Source organism: Bos javanicus, chromosome 7 (assembly GCF_032452875.1).
Source record: "Bos javanicus breed banteng chromosome 7, ARS-OSU_banteng_1.0, whole genome shotgun sequence".
Classification (NCBI taxonomy): Eukaryota; Metazoa; Chordata; class Mammalia; order Artiodactyla; family Bovidae; genus Bos; species Bos javanicus.
In genome coordinates this window covers 65,610,409-65,632,954 of record NC_083874.1, presented here as the reverse complement: position 1 = coordinate 65,632,954, position 22,546 = coordinate 65,610,409, and the positions used below count along the sequence as shown (strand labels likewise).

At 40.3% G+C, this 22,546-nt stretch overlaps 1 protein-coding gene across 5 annotated transcripts in view; it reads left to right on the top strand.

The window, feature by feature from the left end:
- GEMIN5 (gem nuclear organelle associated protein 5) overlaps nt 1-22,546 on the top strand; it is a 43,759-nt gene that overhangs the window by 16,275 nt on the left and 4,938 nt on the right. For 2 of the 5 annotated variants that reach the window (XM_061424134.1, XM_061424131.1), the window contains exons 13-27: nt 537-718; nt 2,599-2,738; nt 4,077-4,248; nt 6,431-6,658; nt 7,131-7,244; nt 7,624-7,746; nt 8,769-8,864; nt 9,280-9,417; nt 10,371-10,518; nt 14,781-14,900; nt 15,409-15,619; nt 17,368-17,622; nt 19,152-19,314; nt 20,197-20,698; nt 22,054-22,150. In XM_061424134.1, coding sequence (XP_061280118.1) covers nt 537-718; nt 2,599-2,738; nt 4,077-4,248; nt 6,431-6,658; nt 7,131-7,244; nt 7,624-7,746; nt 8,769-8,864; nt 9,280-9,417; nt 10,371-10,518; nt 14,781-14,900; nt 15,409-15,619; nt 17,368-17,622; nt 19,152-19,314; nt 20,197-20,698; nt 22,054-22,150 — 2,689 coding nt within the window. Of the gene's footprint in view, nt 1-536; nt 719-2,598; nt 2,739-4,076; nt 4,249-6,430; nt 6,659-7,130; nt 7,245-7,623; nt 7,747-8,765; nt 8,865-9,279; nt 9,418-10,370; nt 10,519-14,780; nt 14,901-15,408; nt 15,620-17,367; nt 17,623-19,151; nt 19,315-20,196; nt 20,704-22,053; nt 22,151-22,546 lie in introns of those variants that run through there. The other 3 variants (XM_061424132.1, XM_061424130.1, XM_061424133.1) reach the window with 2 other exon arrangements.

The window sequence follows — 22,546 nt, the reverse complement described above, 5'->3', positions numbered from 1 at the left end:
TAAATATTTATAGCTCAAAGAGAATGTTTGCCTACTCTTGTTTTGGCTGTAGTATGCTTCAAAGAATGCTTATCTCCAGAATTAAGTTCCCTAAATCTCCCTTCATTCTTTTTAAAGGAAAAAAAAAAAAAAAGCAGAAGTGTTTTAGGTCTTACTATATCCTTTCCAATGTTTTGTTTTGGTTTGTTTTTTAGGGTGTTTTGCTTTGTTTTGCCCTTTCCAATGTTGATCACAGTAACATGGTTACTATTTCAGCCATTGGTTTATTAATTCTTCTTTTAGTTTTTCCCTGGTACCATTTATTATTTTTAGAGCATGATAAATACAACTTTCCAGAGGTTATTGAGATTTATTAAAGCTGCTGAAAGAATTGCCTTTTGTACCTGATTTTTTGTAAGAGAGTAACCTCTGCAGTTTAGATAGGGTTATCCTATTCCATTTCACCTTTCTTTGACTGATGGAATGAGGGCGATACCTGCTTGCACTGAACTGTAATTTGAGCATCCTTTCTTATCTTGGTGTGTTTCTTATTCCAGATCAATAGAAATATTCAAGCTTCCTAACTTGAAACTGATCTGCAGCATCCAGCAGCATCATAAGCTTGTGAATACCATTAGCTGGCATCATGAGCATGGCAGCCAGCCAGAACTGAGCTATCTGATGGCCTCTGGATCCAACAATGCAGTCATTTATGTGCACAACCTGCAGACTGTCATAGGTGACTTTGGTTTCTTTCCATACTGGGGGTGGTATATGTGTTCAGCTACTTTTTGTTCCAGTCTTTGTACATTTTCCGTTTTCTTTTTGGTATTAAACACTACTCTTACTATTTTTCTGCTTTCAAAACTAATGTATTCACCTTATTTAAGACACAACAAAAATTTCAAACATGACAATACATGTTAACTTAGAAAGTGAAGTACCTCCCTTATTCCCATCCCTCATTAATAAACATCGCTGTTTCCTCCAAATTTTCTAAAGTATAGTTATTGCCAAGTCACTCTCCAAAAGATGGTGCCAATTTATATTCTCGTCCTTCAGTGTTTGAGTATGACATGAACAACACACATCCCATCCCATGCGTGACTCATCTAATTCTTACAGTCCTGGGACGTAGATTTTGTTATCTTATTTTCCTAATTGAGGCTCAGAGGGGTTAGTTCACTTCCATGCGTCCCACAGCTCATATATGATAGAGCCCAGATTCAGTCCCACACTAATTGCAGCACCTGCATGTGTTCTGGTAACTACTGGTCCCTGCCTAGCAAGTTGATCTTTTTCATATTTTCATACAACTTATTCCTTAACAAGGCTGAAACTTCTCTGAACTTCCTTAGCACCTAGAAGAAACAGTAAGTGGTCACATTAAAAAAAAAGGCTTTTTAATGTGAAAGAAGTATAATTACTTTTTAATGTGAAAGAAGTATAATTACTTTTTTTCTGAATATGAAGAAAAAAACAAACACATAACCCATCTTCATTGCCAAGAGCTATAATTTTTGTTTTTTAATATGCTTTTGTTTCTTTTGCCTGAAAAGACAAATCCAAAATAATACTGCTACTGCTATCATTTATGTCAAAGAGTTCCTTTCTAAGAATTCTAAGGTTTCCAGTTTTACGTTTGGGTCTTTAATCCATCATGAGTTTATTTTTTTATATGGTGTGAAAAAATGTTTTAATCTCATTCTTTCACAGGTAGCTGTCCAGTTTTTCCAGCATCACTTACAGAAGTACATTAACTTAATTCTTAGAAGCAGTGCAGATCTTTGTCTACTGAAATACTATCATCCTCGTTTGTTTCTTATTTCATATCTACTGAATAACAGAAAAAGGGAAAAAATGACCAGGAAAAACTTCATTTTATTTTTATCTTCTTATATTTAAATAATTCACACTTAGAGGAAAGTTGCAAAAATAGTATGAAGGACTACCATATACCTTTTCACAGATTCAACAACTTATAGCCTTTTGTCGTATTTGCTTTTTGCTGTGGTGTATATTTTCCAAAGTGTTTGTGTTGCACGTGTCATGCTGCCATATTCCTTAATATGTGTGTATTTTATAAGAATAATGATATTCCCTTATATAACCACAATTCCATTATTCAGTTAATTTAATATAATAGTTTGATCTACCATGCTTATTCTAGTATTGTCAGTTGATCCAATATTGTCCTTTATATCTCTCAGCCTTTTTTGTTTTTTCATCTTGATTTTTTTTTTTTTGGAAAAATACCAGCTGGTTATTTTGTAGATGTGTCCTGAATTTGGTCTCATATATTCTTATGACTAGATTCAGGTCACACATTTTTAACTATACATGATAATACATCCTTCTTGGTATCACATCCTAAAGGCATTACTTTCATTTTGATGGCTTTTAGAAAGAAAGAATGATAGCTAACACTTCTTAAAGTAAGCCCACGTGGCAGGCACTGTGGATATGCCTACACTCTTAACCACTAAACAGTGTTGCCCAATGAAAATCATGTAGAAAGCATGTGGTAAAATATTGACTCTTGCCATGTTAATTAAAACCCTCCTTTATGTCTTTTTGTTGTTGTTATTGGTACCAATGACATCATCCCCTGTCTTTTAGAGAGCAATCCTGAATCTCCAGTGACCATTACAGAGCCCTACCGGACCCTGTCAGGGCACACAGCCAAGATCACCAGTCTGGCATGGAGCCCACATCATGATGGAAGGCTGGTATCTGCTTCCTATGATGGTACAGCTCAGGTACTATTGCATCCTTGATTCTGTGGGTTCTTCACTGCTGCTGCTGCTAAATCACTTCAGTTGTGTCCAACTCTGTGTGACCCCATGGACGGCAGCCCACCAGGCTCCCCCATCCCTGGGATTCTCCAGGCAAGAACACTGGAGTGGGTTGCCATTTCCTTCTCCAATGCATGAAAGTGAAAAGTGAAAGTGAAGTCGCTCAGTCATGTCTGATTCTTAGCGACCCCATGGACTACAGCCTACCAGGCTTCTCCATCCATGGGATTTTCCAGGCAAGAGTACTAGAGTGGGGTGCCATTGCCTTCTCCGGGTTCTTCACTATTCACTCTTAACTGAAACTCTTTCTTGTTCTCCCCTGCGATTTTTCTGAGCTCTCAGTTCAGTTTGGTTCAGTCACTCAGTCGTGTTCAACTCTTTGCGACCCCATGAACCGCAGCACGCCAGGCCTCCCTGTCCATCACCAACTCCCGGAGTCCACCCAAACCCATGTCCTAGACATTTTATTAAACATATTTGGGCCCTTGGCAGGGTAAATTTGGGTTTTTTTGTAACTTAGGTGAAAGAGAATATTGATAGGAACTAGCTAAACTGATGTTTTTAAAGATTTCACTTTGACCTACTGTCAGTATGATAAACTAAAGTTGATGTGAAAAGTACTCCTCCCATTCTGTTCTATCACAGAATGGTGACTATAAATCATGAAAAAAATACTTCTAATAATAACTCAGTAGCTCACATCTTCAAGTTCTCAAAAGTAAAGATGAGATGCCAAGCCAGAGCTGTGAAGTGAGTTTCAGATATCAGAACCAGAACAGACCTTAGCAACTGGGGATCCATCATCAGTGATGGATGTCTGTCTCAGTACTGAGTGGTAAATGAGCTGTCTGCACAGAGCTGAGAGCCATGACTGGCTGCCCTTTGAAATGGAGACTGGAGTCATTCAGGAAATAACGAGGAAATTGATCATTTGCCCTGAGACAGAAGAATCACCTGTGAGAAATTAGAACCCTTGCATCACACATGTAGATGTGGGCTCTGAATTAGAGGTATCAGAATCCCCATCCCAAAGATAACATGCAGTACTGGTTCAGGACAGTGAAATCCACAGGGCACCATTAAAAGCTTGCTCAAAATCATTCCTATGGGAATGCCTCTATATCCCAGAATACAGAAACCTCCATTAGGAAATAGCACTTTCTGAAACTGCAAGTACAAATTACAAGAGGAAATAAGAGTACACAGATTTTTTTTTTTTTCAAAAATGTATACCAACCACCCCCCCTCAAACAATAGAATAACCAAAAATTATCTATTCTCTTGTGTGACTTTTGGTTTTAGGTGTGGGATACTCTCCAGGAAGAGCCTCTGTGCAATTTCCGAGGACATCGAGGTCGACTGCTTTGCGTTGTGTGGTCCCCATTGGATCCAGATTGCATCTACTCAGGGGCAGATGATTTCTGTGTGTATAAATGGCTCACTTCCATGCAGGAACACTCCCGACCTCCTCAAGGTCAGTCAGAACCTGGAGCCTATAAGGGCTTGCCTCATTCCCTTTTTCCTTTCTTCAGTAAGTTATCAGTCATGCAAGGAGGACATTCATGCAAAGCAATAGAGCAGTATGGTGGGAATGGAATGGAAGCCTGGGCAAGGATAGTAGCCCCAAGGGGTCTGAAGACAAACCTGAATAGTAACAAGTATACCTAGCACCCAGATCTTGTTTTCTAAATATCAGTCTCTTAAAAGGAACCTACCAGGGCTTCTTGGAGAAATGGCTAGTTCCAGGTTAGGCAGAAAAAATGTAAGATAAGTCTGCAGCATCATTTGCCACTAAAGTATAACTGAGGTCATCAAAAGGACAAAGAAACCAGCTTGAAGGGGCTGGCTACCCAAATGTGGGATAATCTGAACTTGAAGATAATTAACAGGAAAATTTCACTTCTGGCTATAAGAGACTAACTGGAACCAGAATTTCCCGCCCACCAGAAATAGCTAGAAAACTAAACAGGCTATATAAACAACTAGAAATGTACTCAAGAAATGAAACAATACATCCACATAAAGACTTATAAAAGAATCCTTATAGTTTAATCTGTAATTGCCACAAACCAGAAACAACACAAATGTCAGCTGGTAAATAAACTGTGGTATATATCCTATAGTGGAACTATTCAACAATAAAAAGCAAGTAGCTACTTATAAATACAACAAAATGGGTGAATCTCAACGATTATGCCTAGCAAAGTAAGCCTGGCAGAAAAGACTGAACACTGTATAGTACTAATATAGAGCATGAAATGTAGTTGTAAATCATATGAATTTCTAAAACAGACAAAACTAAGCTACAGGGATAGCAAATCAATGCCTGCCCGGGGCTCAGGGAGGAGGGGAATCTACTACAAAGAGGCATGAGGGAACATTTTGAAATAATGGCAACAGTTTATTTGTGGTGGTGGGTTACCTGACTATACATCTGTCTAAATTCATAAAAATGTTTAAAAATCTGGTATTTTTTCTTGTGTTAAATTATATCTCAGTAAGATGACTTGAAATCAAAAGATAAAAGCTTTCAAAGTAAATAAGTAATAGTAAAGGATTAAAACCTTAAATAGGAATTCTTGAGTCCATACTGACAAAAATAAATGAAGAGTCTAAATAAATAGAGAGAAGTAAAAGTTCTTTTCAGCAGAAGGCCACCTAGTAAGTGTAGACTGAACGATGGAACTGAACATTGCCATTTGGCCATAATCACAGTAACAATTTTTAGTACAACTAGTGGGGACAAAGCTGCAAGGTGCCGCCCTCCTTATTCAAGTAGTCAAGTAAGTAAGTGTTAGTTGCTCAGTCGTGCCCGACTCTTTGCAATCCCATGGACTGCAGCCCACCAGGCTCCTGTATCCATGAGATTTTCCAGACAAGGATACTAGAGTGGATTGTCGTTTCCTTCTCCAGGGGATCTTCCCGACCCAGGGGTCAAACCTGGGTCTCCCACACTGCAGGCAGATTCTTTACCAACTGAGCTACAAGGGAAGCACACCAAGTAATCAAAGTGAAGCACAAATAATGAGACAAATAGAAATTATGTGCTACCTCACAGGCTGCACCAGGATAAACACAGCCTCACTGCTTTGTATTGCAGCTGAAAGTGTGTAACCTAATCATGCAAAACATAAGGCAGACCCAATTTGAGGGAAATCAGACAAAATATCCTGTGATCTTCATGAGTTTTTAGTCATGAAAGTCAAAATAAAATCTGAACCTGTTCTAGGCTGAAGGAAACTAGAGATGTAACAAGCCAGTGCAACATGTAGTCCTGGAGTGATTTCCTTTTGCTATAAAGGACACTTCTGGTGTAACTGGTAGAACTTGAATGAAGTGGGAATGAATAATCTATCAGTGTTAATTTCCTGATATGAATGGTTGTGCTGTGATGATGTAGGAGAATGTCCTTGTTTGTAGGATATACACTAAAGTATTCAGGGGTAAATGGGCATCGTGTTTATGATTTAATGAAATCTGAAAAGGGTTTGGTTTGGTTAACATTTTGATAATATAAGACTTCATTGGGAAGTGGGGGGAAAGGTAAGAATGTTATCAAAAAGAAGAGCAATAAGGTTTTGAAGTTTATTTCCTAGAGTGCTTTTAACCCAAATATATACTTTAATTTATCCTTTTCTGAACTGTGATTTCTATAGGCAAGAAAAGTATTGAATTAGAGAAAAAGCGGCTCTCTCAACCTAAACCAAAGCCCAAAAAGAAGAAAAAGCCCACCTTGAGAGTGCCTGTAAGGCAAGAATTATGTGATGGGAATGAAGAAGAGAGTGTAAAGGAGAGCCTGGGCCCTATTGAAAATGGCGTGTCAGACCAGGAGACTGAGGAGGAAGCCCGTGAGCCAGAGCCACCCTGTGGTGTCACCGCAGCGGGTATGTAGCCGAATCTCATGTTTCACTCTCTTGCACTTAATAGTCCTGACCAGGAAACTAAGTCAGGTCTACCTTTGTAGTGTTAAGGGAATCTAATGGATGATTGGGGTGGAAATAGTAAAGTCCTCTAGAGAAAACTTATCAACCTGGGCAGATAAAACTGTGGAACAGAGTGAAGCTGGGGCAGTGTATACATAGAACCTCACAAGTAAGGGTAAGTTTTTAAAGTTGTGATGGCTAGAATCTTTATAATTTTCCTTAGGTCAATTAGTCTACAGATTCCTGGAAGGCAGTTTGAGAGGTGGGGAAAGGGAGACTGACTACCCATGCTTCCTGTCTGAAATATTTCATCTTATATTTGGGGTAATAGATAAAATCACACTGTAAAGACTGGGATAGCTCTTAATTTTTAAAAAGAACTAGATTCTACATTGTTTTCATCCAAACTTTTTTCTTTCTCCCCATAATATAGTTTCTAAAGAACCAATTATCTGCACTCCAGCAGCCTTAGGTTTTGAAAAGTCAAAAAGCACCATTAATAACAAAGTCACTTTACTGAAAAAGGAGGTACCTAAAGAGAAGCCAGGTTGGTATCTAATAACTAAAATAATTTGTTAAAGCATCCTCATTACATGTAAATGAAAACTCAACAGAGTATGGGTTTCGGTTTTATTTTAGGTTTTAAATATTTGTGTTTTGATTTGGGGTCGTTTTTTTAGTACTTGGAAGAACTGTCATTTTGTAGTTGTTGATGTTGGTTCAGAGCTTTCACAGGGACTCCGTGTGTGTTGTAAACACTACCCCCAGCTACTACTAATTTAATGTGAAAGCTTCCTTCTAAAAGTGGGAACGTTCTCCACTCAGCAGTATTCCTCCAGTGGGTTGCATACACAGTGGACATGCATTCAGTTTGGGGTTTATAATCAGTTCTTCTTCAGATGGTCTGTACTTGTATTACATTTCAGAAGCCTTAACCAAGAAGCGAAAAGCTCGTTCCATGCTTCCACTGAGTACAAGTCTGGACCACAGATCCAAAGAGGAGCTTCATCAGGACTGTTTGGTATTAGCCACCGCCAAACACTCCAGAGGTATAGAAATAAACTTCCCTGGCCCATCCGTAGTCTTCTGAGAACTGGCACATACGTGCTTTTTTGGATGTTTAATGGATGAGGCAACAGATGTCCAAAACTGTTGTGTTTCTGCATCATGCCTGCTGCAGCTCTGCACTCTGACCGCTATCAACGTTCCCCAGTGCCTTGGAGACATAATGCTCTGCTTCTCTGTTGTCAGGTTGTTGCCAGCCATCTGTGTGCTGGAATTGGTATAATGGCGTAAATATCTCGCTATCAGTCAGTTCCATCAACTGTTTTTCCCCAGTAAACAGCATGTACACGTAGAAAAGAACATCATTTGTTTATTGGAAATATACCCTTAATATGGCAGTTCTTTCAAAAATTTTTGATGGCAATTTTTGTTTATAGGTTTTTTGGTTTTAACTTTTCAATGCCCTCACTAATGTGTGTTATTCTGACATTACAGCAACTATTTTTCTTTTTAATTTTGAATTTTATGTGTTGAAAAGGGATGCACATGATAAAACGAAATTCAAACAGTATAAAGAGAAAATAAATCTCCTTCCCATCCCTCATCCCACTCTTCCGTTTCTCCCCTGAAGCCACTCTGTTATCATTCAGTTGCCTTTTTCAAAAACAGTCTATATTGAATCCCTCTGTGGAAGATTCTAGTTTACATTACAGACTTTGCTTGTTAGTTTTTTTGGTCTGGTTTTTTTTTTTACTGCATTTAAATGCACTGAATTTGCAGTTGATTTTTTAACATTCCTCCTTCCTCCCCACCCCCAAATTTTCCTTTGAGCAAACTTCAAACTAAACTGTCTTACTGGATTTTGCCAAGACTGAGCCTAAAAAGCCTGAAGTATTTTCATATTTTGCTATCAGTAGGGGTCTCTGTTAGGGTACACAAGAGCACAGGACTCTTTGTCTCAGAATCTGAAATGGGCATTACAGACATACAATCAGAATTAACTGAACAGAAAACAGTAATGTATTAAATCACTTTCATCTGAATTTTGGTCTTTTTGAATTAGCAGGGCCAAACGAGGATGTGTCTACTGATCTTGAGGAAAGATTTCACCTGGGGCTTTTCACAGACAGGGCTACCCTGTACAGAATGATTGAGGTTGAAGGTGAGGCAAGTCCAGTCAACACATCCTGTCCATCTTTATGTTTTCCTAACACTTTGTATGTACTTTTATGGCTCCCATCTTGTGGCATGGTAATGACTAGTTTTACATGTCAGCTAACTAGGCTTTGACTTCTGTTTGCAAGTTCAGATACCCCTTGCTCACATCTATCACAGGACCCTAAACTTTGGTGTTCATTCTGAGTGACTGAGTACAAGTGAAAGTGGGTGGGTGGACAGATGCCTGAGTGGGCGTCAGGCCCCATTACAAACACTCTGGGAAGTGACTTACCCATCAGCCAGTGACTACATATTCTAGAAATTTATTCCTGTCTTTGATCCTGCCTTTCTTTTTCTAGAAGACAGTACAGACAAATGTTTCTGAAACATCTTCCAAATATTATTTCTCCTCCAAACAGGAAAAAGTCACTTGGAAAATGGCCACCCCGAGTTATTTCACCAGCTCATGCTTTGGAAAGGAGATCTAAAAGGTGTTCTGCAGACTGCAGCAGAAAGAGGGGAGCTGACAGACAATCTCGTGGCTATGGCACCAGTCGGTATGTTCTTTACCACAAAAGCTCTAGCCTCTCTAGGGTACATCCACTAAAGATAGACATTGTCTTGAAAGACAGTTTGGCCAACTATGATTAAGTTTAAAATCCACATTCCCTTTGACTCAGCAGTTCTAACTGTAGGAATTTAACTGTACCTACACATGCAAAATGACAGATAACATGGACCATGATTGCAGCAGTATCTGTAACAGCAAAGATCACAAGAACCTCGATGTCTGTCAGTATAACACTGGTTAAATCTTGTATTTCTATACAGTAGAAACTCCTTCCGATAACAAAAAACTGAGTCAGCTCTGAGTATTCTGATATAGAATGGAGCTCCAAAGTTTAGTAAGTGAGAAGAATCTAGGTGTAGATGCACAACATAATATTTAATACTGTCATTTATACATGTGTGGTTGTATATTCATAGACTGTTGCCAAAGGTTTCAAAAGAAACCAGGAATAATAGTTGTCTCTAGGGAAAGGAATTTGGACAAGTCTGGGGCCTGGGACAACTCCAGGATAACAAGGAAATTTTTTATGCCATGCCACATTTTGTAGCTTTTTATTCAAGTATGCCAGAGAGAGGGAGAGAAGTACACAGGTCATGAGTGTACCTGAATTTCACTAACTGAATACACCCTTGTTAACTAGCACCTATATCAAGAAATGTAACATTATCAGCACCCTAGAAGCTTCTCTCATGCACTTTTTCACTCAGTCTGCATACACCCAAACAAGGGTAAGCACTGTCTGCCTTCCATACTCTTGTACATTTGAATGTTGTACTACTTTTTTATGTATTGCATAATCAAAGAAACAATTTACATTTCAAGGTATAGGGATGGGGAGAGATAGATGAAACAAATGACCATAACAGCAACTAATTACTATCTAAATGTTCTGCTTAATGCAGTGACTAACAACAAGCATTTTCTTTTTTATTCCTAAAGCCGGTTACCATGTGTGGGTATGGGCTGTGGAAGCTTTTGCCAAACAACTATGTTTTCAGGACCAGTATGTCAAGGCTGCCTCTCACCTGCTTTCTATCCACAAAGTGTATGAAGCTGTGGAGCTGCTCAAGTCAAACCATTTCTACAGGTCTGTATGACCCAACAGTTGAACTAACAGTTGGATGTGATATGAAATTAACCTATATAACAGTTCTGTTTCTTGACCACCACCATAAAACCTTTACCGTAATTAAACATCTCAAATGTATACAAATATTATGTTCACTAGCTTAACAACATCAACACATCCACCACCTATACTTAACAAAATGTTAACTCTCAGCAATATTTGCCACTGGTCTTTTTTTAAATTTCTCTATAAAGTATCACAAATAGAGAAAACAGCATGATACAAATTAACAACTTAATGAATTATTAAAAAAAGAAATTTTTTAACCTGGGAAGGAAGTAGTATTCCAGACGTGGCTGAATTGCCTTTCCCCAGTTCTGTCCTCATCCCTTCTCTAGCAGTAACCACTCTGAGACTGATGCTATTCAAGTTAATACTGTTTCACTGCAATACGTATGTAAGTACAGAAAACAAAAGCAACAAAATATGTCTTCTTTTAAAATTTTTATTAGTATTTTTTTTAATTTATTTGACAACTAAGACTGGGTCTTAGTTGCTGCACGTGGGATCTAGTTCCCTGACCAGGGATCGGACGCCAGCCTTCTGCATTGGGAGCTCAGAGTCTAAGCCACTGGACCGCCAGGGAAGTTCTCATAATATTTCTTACACACAGCATACAACTGGGTTTTCTTTTTTTATCTAGGCTGACAGTCTCTACCTTTTAATTGCAGTGTTTTAACGTAAATATTGGTGTGACTGATTTAAGTCTACCATCTTGCTATTTTTTTTTCCTCCTTTCTTTCAGACTCTTTTTATCTCCAATACTGGCTTCTCAGCTATAATCCTTTATTTTCTTAATGGTTACTTTAGGATTTATGATGAGCATTTCTAATTTATCAGTTTACCTCCAATAATATTGTACCAGTTCTTGCATATGTCACACTTCTTTCTTTCTTCCTCTCCATTCCACTGTTGCTCTCGTATATTTGACATACTATGCACATGTTATAACCCCACATAACAGTGTTAGAATTTTTGCTTTAAACAATGAGTTGTCTTTTTAAGTTTTTAAACATTTTCTTATTTTTGCCCATATAGTTATTCCCAACATTTTCCATACTCTTCAGTTCAGTCGCTCAGTCATGTCTGACTTCGCAACCCCATGATTTGCAGCACACCAGGCCTCCCTGTCCATCACCAACTCCCGGAGTTCACTCAAACTCACGTCCATTGAGTCGGTGATGCCATCCAGCCATCTCATCCTCTGACGTCCCCTTTTCCTCCTGCCCCCAATCCCTCCCAGCATCAGTCTTTTCCAATGAGTCAATTCTTCGCATGAGGTAGCCAAAGTACTGGAGTTTCAGCTTTAGCATCATTCCTTCCAAAGAACACCCAGGGCTGATCACCTTCAGAATGGACTGGTTGGATCTCCTTGCAGTCCAAGCGACTCTCAAGAGTCTTCTCCAACACCACAGTTCAAAAGCATCAGTTCTTCGGCACTCAGCTTTCTTCACAGTCCAACTCTCACATCCGTACATGACCACAGGAAAAACCATAGCCTTGACTAGACAGACCTTTGTTGGCAAAGTAATGTCTCTGCTTTTCAATATGCTAAGTTGGTCATAACTTTTTTTCCAAGGAGTAAGCATCTTTTAATTTCATGGCTGCAGTCACCATCTGTAGTGATTTTGGAGCCCCAAAAATAAAGTCTGACACTGTTTCCACTGTTTCCCCATCTATTTCCCATGAAGTGATGGGACCGGATGCCATGATCTTCGTTTTCTGAATGTTGAGTTTTAAGCCAACTTTTTCACTCTCCTCTTTTACTTTCATCAAGAGGCTTTTTAGTTCCTCTTCACTTTCTGCCATAAGGGTGCTGTCATCTGCATATCTAAGGTTATTGATATTTCTCTCAGCAATCTTGATTCCAGCTTGTGCTTCTTCCAGCCCAGCGTTTCTCATGATGTACTCTGCATATAAGTTAAATAAGCAGGGTGACAATATACAGCCTTGACGTACTCCTTTTCCTATTTGGAACCAGTCTGTTGTTCCATGTCCAGTTCTGTTGCTTCCTGACCTGCATATAGGTTTCTCAAGAGGCAGGTCAGGTGGTCTGGTATTCCCATCTCTTTCAGAATTTTCCACAGTTGATTGTGATCCACACAGTCAAAGGCTTTGGCATAGTCAATAAAGCAGAAATAGATGTTTTTTCTGGAACTCGCTTGCTTTTTCCATGATCCAGCAGATACTGGCAATTTGATTTCTGGTTCCTCTGCCTTTTCTAAAACCAGCTTGAACATCTGGAAGTTCACAGTTCACGTATTGCTGAAGCCATCCTCTTATGTAGATCCAAAGTTTCAGTTGTTATCAATTCCTTCTTCACCTGATGAACTCCAACATTTTTTTTCTAGTGTGATTCCACTGGTGACATACTCCATCAACTTTTGTTTGTCTGTAAAAGTCTTTAATTTTGACATTATTTTAAAGAATCTTTCAGTGGGTGTAGACTTCTAGGTTTCTAAGGTTTTGTCTTTCTGTGCATCACAGATATCATTCCATTTTTTCTTGGCTTGCACTGTTGACTACTGTATTTATTCTTATCTTTGCTACATAGGATTTTTTTTTTCCTGTTTGTAGGACTTTATCCACCACTGATTTTTCAGCCATTTCATATGGCTTTGATGAGACTTTCTTTTTGTTTATCCTCTTCTGGTTTGTTGTCTTCCTTTAGAGCATGTTGGACACTTTTGGCAAGCCGTCAAGTTCCCTGCAGATCAGCTTGATCTTCTCATGGCTGTTTTTAAGCTTTCTTAGGGCAGGTGCAGAAAAATCCATACACTAGAATTAGTTTGCCCTCCTACCTTCTAGTATCTTTACTGAATGCGTTGTGTAATTCAACAAATCAGAATTAGATGTCAGGGTGGTCAAAACTTGTATGTCTCCTGCCCTGAATGAGCCCTAGGAATTAGTCAGCTTATGTTTCCCTGATTATTCTTTGCCCAGCCTTAAGGCCTTTCCTCCATGTACAGCTTTGTGTTTAAACCAGAGACTCAACAGTATACATAAGCACCACTGTGGAGCTCTTTCTCTGAACAGCTTCTTGCTTCTTACTGTCCCGCCCCACAAATCCCAACTGCTTTGTCTCCATTCAGCCCTAACTGTGGAGGCTCTGCTGGGGTTTCTTCTGGGAAGATGGTTTTAGGCAGAAAGCCAGGGCCAGGGCCAGGATTGAGCTCACAGCATGTTTTCTTTTCTCCAGGATGAAAGTCCTGTGCTGCCTCGTGTCCAGTGTTTGCAAACACTTGGTTTTGTACCTATTTTCTCCAGTGTTTTAATTTTGTGACAGGAGAATACATATGGTCTTAGTTATCACCCCGTCATGGCTGGAAATAGAGGTCTTCTTAATATTGCTCTGTCTAAATCACTTTAGTCTAAAACACTGACTCCAGCTACAACTTTAGGTTGGATGCAAACCAGAAGTTGTATGTCATTTGGAAAATAGTAGTTGAGTGAGTTACACAGATCCTCCAAATGGTAATGCATTTCATTAAAATATATAAAAAAAATGACATTCCTTACTTCATCAGAAAAGCCTTTCTAACTTTGGGGAAGCTGTCAGGTTCCCAGTGAGAGAGACAAGATTCCTAAAACTCTAATTTTCACTTGAAAGCTCAGATTTTATCACTGGCAACAGTACTCTTTTGGTTGGTTTCCATGAAATGATAGGCTTACTTTGTTCATTTTTGAGAAAACATCTGCCAGATATTCAACGCTAAGTAACTATCGTTTGTATGTTAGTCATTCTTTCAAGAAGTAATGAGAAGTAATGAGGTTCCATCAATATTAACCTGACATTTAGTGAAATTAATCATTTTTCAAGGAAATTTACCTTTAAAAAAAACAACTATAAGAGCCACTACCTCCTGGATCCTTGCTCTGGGTGCCAGCAGTGTACCCACCATTGCTTTTGCATCATCAGTACAAATGTCAACACAGTAAGAAAAGGCAAATAATCTCGACATTATTATGAAAATAGTCTTGACCTCGTGAACCCCCTGAAAGGGCCTTGGAATTCACAGACAACACTTTAAGTACCGCTGACCTAGGTGAAGAACGGGTGAAAAGTGCAGCTTGCGTGTTCTAACTTGCCCTGAAATGCAGGAATACAGTTGTTTTATGGGAAGTTGGAGTAAGACAGACCACAGAGAAGGCTTATCCTATCTTCCAACCAGCTCCTAGCACTTTTTTCAGATTGGCTCATTACCTCTTCTTTCCTTTAGGGAAGCTCTTGCAATTGCTAAGGCCCGGCTGCGCCCAGAGGACCCAATCATAAAAGACCTGTACCTCAGCTGGGGAGCCATCCTAGAAAAAGACGGCCACTATGCCTTAGCAGCAAAATGGTAAGTCTGAGTGCACCCAGACAGAGAAGAGCTTCTGCAAAGAGCAGGACAAGAGTGGAAGTAAGTTTAGAGGTGGGGGTGAAGTGACTAGCAAATTAAAAAGCATATGTCTATTAAATCCAGCTTCATTAAGATTCAGCAAGGTCTACCTACTTGGTATTTACATAAGTCACCATAGCTATTCAAGAAATCCTAGTAGCGGATTCAGAAGTTACTCCTTTCTTCAGGGATGTCTTGCATCATTAAATTTGGAAAAAGGGAGGGAATGACTCTTTAGCTTGGGTTCAACTCAGCGACTGCTGGGGTTCCTCTATGTCCTTAACCTCCATGATGCTGCCTGTTTCTCTGCCATGCTAGCCTCAGCCTTCTCAGGGACAGCCTCAGACAGAGACACAGCTAGGACCATAGGAAGCCATGCAAGTCAGAGTGGACAGAAAGAAATGATTTGACCCTCTGGGGAGCAGGAGTAGGCAGTCTTTTTATGTTTGATTTTTCTTTTGTATCTTAGCTATTTAGGGGCCACTTCAGCTTATGATGCAGCCAAAGTTCTGGCCAAAAAGGGGGATGCGGCATCACTTAGGACGGCAGCAGAGTTGGCCTCCATCGTGGGAGAGAATGAGTTGTCAGCTTCCCTGGCTCTAAGATGTGCCCAAGAACTGCTTCTGGCCCGGAACTGGGTGGGAGCCCAGGAGGCCCTGCAGCTCCACACAAGTCTAAAGGTCAGTCTTTTTGCCTCTCCTGCTTTTAGGAGGGAGCCCCGGGTCCTCTCCAGTCATATTCCAAGTGCATTACCCAGTTGCACAAGCTGAACCAATCTGGCAGGTATTCTTAGAAGTATCCAGCAAGCCCTGGCCATACTATCCCATTGAAGTACCCTGGGGCTTGCAATTGCCATATTCAGAGTAAGAGATAGTGTGGTTCTCGACAGTGATTCTCATTGCTTAGCAGTTGAATATCCCTTTAGTCAGCTCAGCCCCTGTGCTTTCTTCACTGATGTCATCAGCACAAAAATGAAGAGGGAGAGGGTCTGCTTTGAAGAGGGAGAGGGTCCGCTTTGAAGAGGGAGAGGGTCTGCTTTGAAGAGGGAGATGGATCAGCTTTAACAGAAATCACCGTGCTCTGCCTGTAGAAGCCCTCCTCAGCTGCATGCCATAGTGAATTTGGGTAAAATCAAAACATTCTGTTAGGGACTTCCCTGGTGGTCCAGTGATTAAGAATCCACCTTGCAATGCAGCATATGCGGGTTCTATGCCTGGTCAGGGAACTAAGATCCCACATGCCACAGAACAACTAAGCCTGCGCGCCACAAGTACTGAGCCTGCGCACCACAAGTACTGAGCCTGCGCGCCACAACTAGAGTCCACGTACCACGAAAGATCCGTGTAACCACAACTAAGACTCGACGCAGCCAAATTTAAAAAAAAAATTTTTTTTTCATTAAATCTTTTGTTCCCATCTGGTTAAAAAATCAGTAACTTTTTCAATTTATGTCTTTTTCGACATATCAACACTGTCTTTTTCAATATATCAACACTGCGATTATCTTAAAAGCCTCAGCAAAAACGAGTTTTGAAAACATGTAAACATTTGATTCATTTTAGAAAATTTTGCTTGTCAGATATTATATGAACTTTTTTAGTTCCTCTGTCCCTTCAGTAGAATAACTGGGCCTAACGACAGTTCCTAGCTAAATGTTCAAAGCCCAAGAAAAATACTAGGTGAAGAGGTAGCTTTCTGGGAACTGCAGAACAAAAGTGGAGGCAAAAGTGGAACATCTTCAAAGATAGTATCACATGGCACATTATTTGCAGAGTGACCAAACAGAGGGAGATTAATTTATCCACCACCACCACAAAAAAAGTTTCCAGAATGGTTATTTAGCACTTCTTTTTTTCCTCTTACTATCCTTAACAAAGCAAGAAGACTAGGCCTTTTGTCTGTGTTCTGTTCTATTCCAGTTGGTTCCCTCTGTTAAACCCACTTGGATGTAGCCCCTGACCACTGCCCCAGGTCTCAGACCCACACAGCTCGTCTGCTCCAGCACTCTGCCCATGATGCTTTAACTTTTGTATTCCTTCATCTGAAGTCTGGGCGGAGGAAGGAACTAGATGAGTCCAGCCGATCTTTTCTCACACTGGCCACAAATCTTAAGTGGCTTAAATATCAGTGAGTAGGGCTATAGTTAGGGTTTCATGTTATAAAATATAGTTGCTTGAGCTCTAAGAATTGTATGGGTAGGAATTCCCAAAAAGGCTAGGATCCCAAAGATCCTAGAAAAATCATCTATTAGATCACCTCTTCCCTCTACTCCACCCCTTCACACAAGACTCACGTTGGGTTGGCAGCCCACTGAGAGGGTATGGTTGCTGCAGATGCAGAGGGGGAGAATCTGAGGGACTGGGGAAAGTCCTAGATAATGGAGCATTTCCCTGTATAACAGTTCCTCTCCTTTGATTTTGGGCTTCAGGGTCAGAGATTGGTGTTTTGCCTTCTTGAGCTACTGTCCAAGCACCTGGAGGAAAAGCAGCTCTCTGAGGGCAAAAGCTCCTTTTCTTCTTACAATGATTGGCCCACAGACAGCGAAGGGTCCTTTGTGGAGAGGGTGACTGCAGTATGGAAGAGCACCTTCGGTCTCGACTCCCCAGAGCAGTACCAGGCAGCATTTCAGCAGCTGCAAAATATCAAGTACCCATCTGCTACAAGTAACACTCCCTCCAAACAGGTATGCCTTCTGCTTGAGCTTCTGATATTAGTCACTCAGTAGTAAGACTTCGCTAACCCCTGTCTAGTATAATAAGGAAACATGTAGAATGCCAGTTTGCATTTCAGAAAAGACTAAGCCAGGCCCAGGAAAGTGGAAAGATCCCTTCAGGGTAATTAGAGCCCTTTATCTCTGAAGTTAAGTCTTTGATCGGCATTCCCTTCTAAATTAAAAAAAAAAACAGTCTGAAAACAACAACCAAAAAAAGCAGATAATAAGTACCCATCAATTGGAATTAATAGATATTCATATTCTGTCATTTTTGCTTCACAGTCTTTTGGTTTGGTTTTGTATATTTTGCTTTTAGTTAAAGAAATACAACCAAGTTGAAGTCCCTCAGTGTTCCCTTGCCCAGTCCCATTCCCCTGCCCTAGCTCACCAACATTCTAGCCCCTGCATCAGACCATGCCCTGCATCAGACCATGTGTTATTTTGTGGCTTGCTTATGTGACCCTTGTTTATAAAATCTGTCCATATTGATAGGAAGAGAACAAATTGATTCATTACAGCTGCTCTACTCATCCTATGAAAACATCTCAGTTTATCCACTTTTTTTAATGAGAAAACATTATTATATTTTTGAGGAACGAGATGTTTTCAAGTAGTATATAGCACTTTGGAAAACTGTGTGGCTGTTTCTTATAATTAAACATATACGCACGATGACCAAGCAACCCCACTGCATAGATGTTTCACCAAAAGAAGTGAACTCAGGTGTCTACACAGTCTAGTACAGGAACGTTCATAGCAGATTGGTTCATATAGCCAAACAGAAACAACCCAAATGTCCATCAGTTGGCAAATGGGTATACAAACTATAGTATTTCTGTATAGTGGAAAACTATACTATACAACAATAAAAAGGAACAAATTACAAATGCAAAAAGAATATCAGTGAATCTTGAAAGCACTATGATAAGTCAAAGAGTCAAGTCACAAAAGACTACAGACTCTACTGTTCCATTCATATGAATTCTAGAAAAGACAAAATGATACTGGCAAAAACTAGATCAGAGGTTGCCAAGGGATGGGGAGAGGGGAGTTGACTGCAAAGGGGTTTAAAGTGAAAATATCATATCCTATGTCTTGATTTTGGTGGTGGTTAGACTAAATGTATGTATATATACATATGCTTGTCAGAACTCATCAAACTGCACACTTAAAATTGAAAATTTTCTTAATTACACTCCAGATTTTCTTTTATTTATAAAGCTTTTAGTTCCAGAAACTCACTTTTTGTTTTAATTAAATGCAAATATCAAGGCATTTTCTTAGCCTGAACAGACTTTAAAACTAGACTGTATACTGCTATGCAACTAAATATGAATGTTTCCAATGAGGAAGTAAGAATGTGTGGTGGGGATAGGAGGACTTTTCTTAAATGTGAACTGTGTGTACTTCCCAAATGCTGTAAATAGGAGCATTTCTGGTGTCATCCCAGTCCTTGCTGTGCAAAGATGTTTACCTGAGACTCTGGCTCTTCTCTCCAGCTTCTGCTCCACATTTGCCATGACCTGACCTTGGCAGTGCTAAGCCAGGAAGCGGGCTCCTGGGACGCAGCTGTGGAAGGATTGCTTCGGGCTGTGATCCGGAGCTACGACTCAGGAAACTTCACCATCATGCAGGAAGTGCACTCAGCCTTTCTTCCGCAGGGTAAAGGACCCCCAGTCCCACTGGGGCACACCCACTGAAGGACGATACAACCACTGCCAGTGGTGTGGCACCAGGAGTACATAGGCTATTGAAAGACATAGATGAGCCACTGTGTCATTTAGTACAAAGTTTGAATTCTCTTACCCAGACTCCTAAGAGGTAGTTAGCATGACTAAGCTGTTTTCCTTTATTGGTCCTACCTACCTTGCTGCTGCTGCTAAGTCACTTCAGTCGTGTCCGACTCTGTGCGACCCCATAGACGGCAGCCCACCAGGCTCCCCGTCCCTGGGATTCTCCAGGCAAGAACACTGGAGTGGGTTGCCATTTCCTTCTCCAGTGCATGAAAGTGAAAAGTGAAGTCGCTTAGTCGTGTCCGACTCCTAGCGACCCCATGGACTGCAGCCTACCAGGCTCCTCTGTCCCTGGGATTTTCCAGGCAAGAGTTCTGGAGTGGGGTGCCATTGCCTACCTACTTTAGTGTTCACTATATACTCTCCTACACACAGCTAGAGAGAGAAATAGCAGTGTACTCACAAGTTATAAAGAATGGAGAAAACATTCCTTGAGCTACATAATTGGTCACTGACCTAAAACATTATGGTTTTTCAGAACACAGTGGCATCTTAGCCCCAGAGCCTACAATGGGACTGATGAAATACTTCTTTCTGTCATGCTTTACATGGCTTGAAGCAGTGAGGACACTGTCTTAGGCCAGAAGCTCTGGCAGGCTTTTGGTGGAAAGCATGTGGTCCCACAGATCACTGCCGTTCTTTTTCTTGGGATCTGACTGGCCTCTTGGGTGACAGGAAACACGTGGGCAGGAAATCAGATTTCTGGCAGACAAAGAAATAAACAACCCTAAATCCTTTTCTTCTCTTGTAGGCTGTGACCATCTAAGAGACAAACTGGGTGATCATCAGTCTCCCACCACACCAGCTTTCAAAAGTCTGAAGGCCTTTTTTATTTACGGATGTCTATATGAATTCTGGTGGTCTCTCTCTGGGCCTTGCCCGGAGTCCAGTGTCTGGCTAAGAGCTGCTCACAGAAGTAAAACCTCTACTGAACAGAGCCAAGAGGTTGACAGTGTCAGCCCTGAAGAAACTGACCCCAAACCTTCCCAGCCAGAGCCAAGCAGGACTCCAGAACTAGACGTGAGACTTTCAGAAGAAGGTGAGCAAATGCAGAACGCTTGTAAGGAGCTTTTGTCAGAAAAGCATGCTGGTCTCCAAAATGCACAGAGAACTGTTGCTGAAGTCCAAGAGACCTTGGCAGAAATGATCCGCCAACACCAGAAGAGTCAACTGTGTAAATCCACAGCAAATGGCCCTGATAAGAATGAACCTGAACAGGAAGGACAGTCCCTCTCTCATCCTCAGAACCAGTGGTAAGTACTGATTCAGTACAATGTGGAACTGAAATCCCCTGCTGGACTCTCACATGGAACTTGGTGAGGCTGATCATGTCACTTGGAAGCCCCACAGTGCAGTCATTAAGGCACAGGCTTTGGGGTCAGATGTGGGGTTCCAGTCCTGGTCCTGCTCAGTGACCTCAGGAGTCTTAATGTCTCTTGAGCTTTAGTTCCCTTATCCATAAATGGAGTACCAACCCTATCCTTGCTTGTTTTGACAAACAAAATCACAAATATTGTTAATAAAATAGTACAATGAAACCCTTTTGTGCAAGATTCCCAAAAAATCAGTCATGTAAAATAGGGAGTTGCAATATTACATCATTAATGAAAACCAGTTTTTCTTCTTTTGGCCACCCTCCCTGGCTTGTGGAATTTTAGTTCCCTGACCAGGGATTCAGTCTACGCCCTCAGCAGTGAAAACACAGAGTCCTAAACACTGGACTGCCAGGGAACTCCCAAAAACCATTGTTTTTTAATTTTTCAGTACTATCCCAAAAAAACACACAAAAAGGGTAGTGTACAGAATTACACACCAAACTAAAAAATCCCAAATGATCAGATTGCTGCAGCGTCCTAATGACGGCTATTGAAAATAAGGGCCAGGTAGGTCACTGACCACTTTAGAGCCCCTTTGTATTGTCGCAGGGTACTCGGCTGTGCCATCTGCAGGGATCAGCAGTTACGCTGAGTACCTTTTACCTTATGTCCCCACCAGCAGAGGGCCTAAAATATCTTAACTAGTAGTCAATAAACTTACAGCTATTATTACTAACTTTTAAAAATTAAAATTACATTTGTTGCTCTAAAAATACAATTGAAATCTTGAGTCAAAGTTCTGAGTACTTCTCTAGTGAGCTATACTCTAAGCAGCACTCTATGTTTGGTTTTAGTAATAAGAAAAGCATTAAACAGTTCTCTAACCAACAGCTCTTAACCTTTGATCAGAGGGCCCCTTTGAGAAGGTTAAGACACTCTTCCCAGAAAAAACGTGCATCCATATACCCCGAGGGGTAGGGACCCCTGCTCTGTCCAACCCATTACCCAGAGAAATCCAGGCCCTCCGCACTTGGCTGCAGGTTGAATCCCTTGAAGATCCTTAATTCTTCCTGGAGCTGTGTGTCTAAGAAGTGGGAATTTGCAAAGTGGTGAGGAATGATACCGCATTTTGAAAACTTTATATCACATCCCATTAAATTCCCTTCTCTTAGCCTTAGTATAGTAAAGATGAAAGTTAAAGACCCAGGTGATAAAAGTAACTTACAACATAATGGATTTAAAAGTTATGTGCAGCAAGACATATGACTTGTAACTTTTTTTATTATCACTAGTAAAGAAGAAAAAAATGAACCAGTTTCTTTGCCTGAATTAACCAAAAGACTTACAGAGGCAAATGAGAGAATAGCTAAGCTTCCTGAGAGTATTAAGGTAAGATATATTAGCAGTTCATTTGGTAAAATATTACTCTTTGTATTATCAATTGACTTAACACCAAATTCTTTAATGTCATCTGAATTCTGGACACATTTCTGTATATTTAAAAACTGAGGATCTAATTGCCTTTGGTGAGCTATAACGTTTGGTGAGAACAGAGTGATTGATACCACAAGCAATTTTATACCTCAGCCTTCAGAGAAATCTATTAGAAGGTAAAGTAAAATTTGTACCATGTATTTGATCGTTTACAAATGGATAGGTGCATTTGAATGTGGCCCCTAGGAGTAACAGAAGCATCATGTTTTAAATTCATTTGAGTAGGGCTCTTCTTAGAAAAAGATTGTATCATTTGAGAATATCCCAGTTTTGAGTATCATCTCTCCTTAG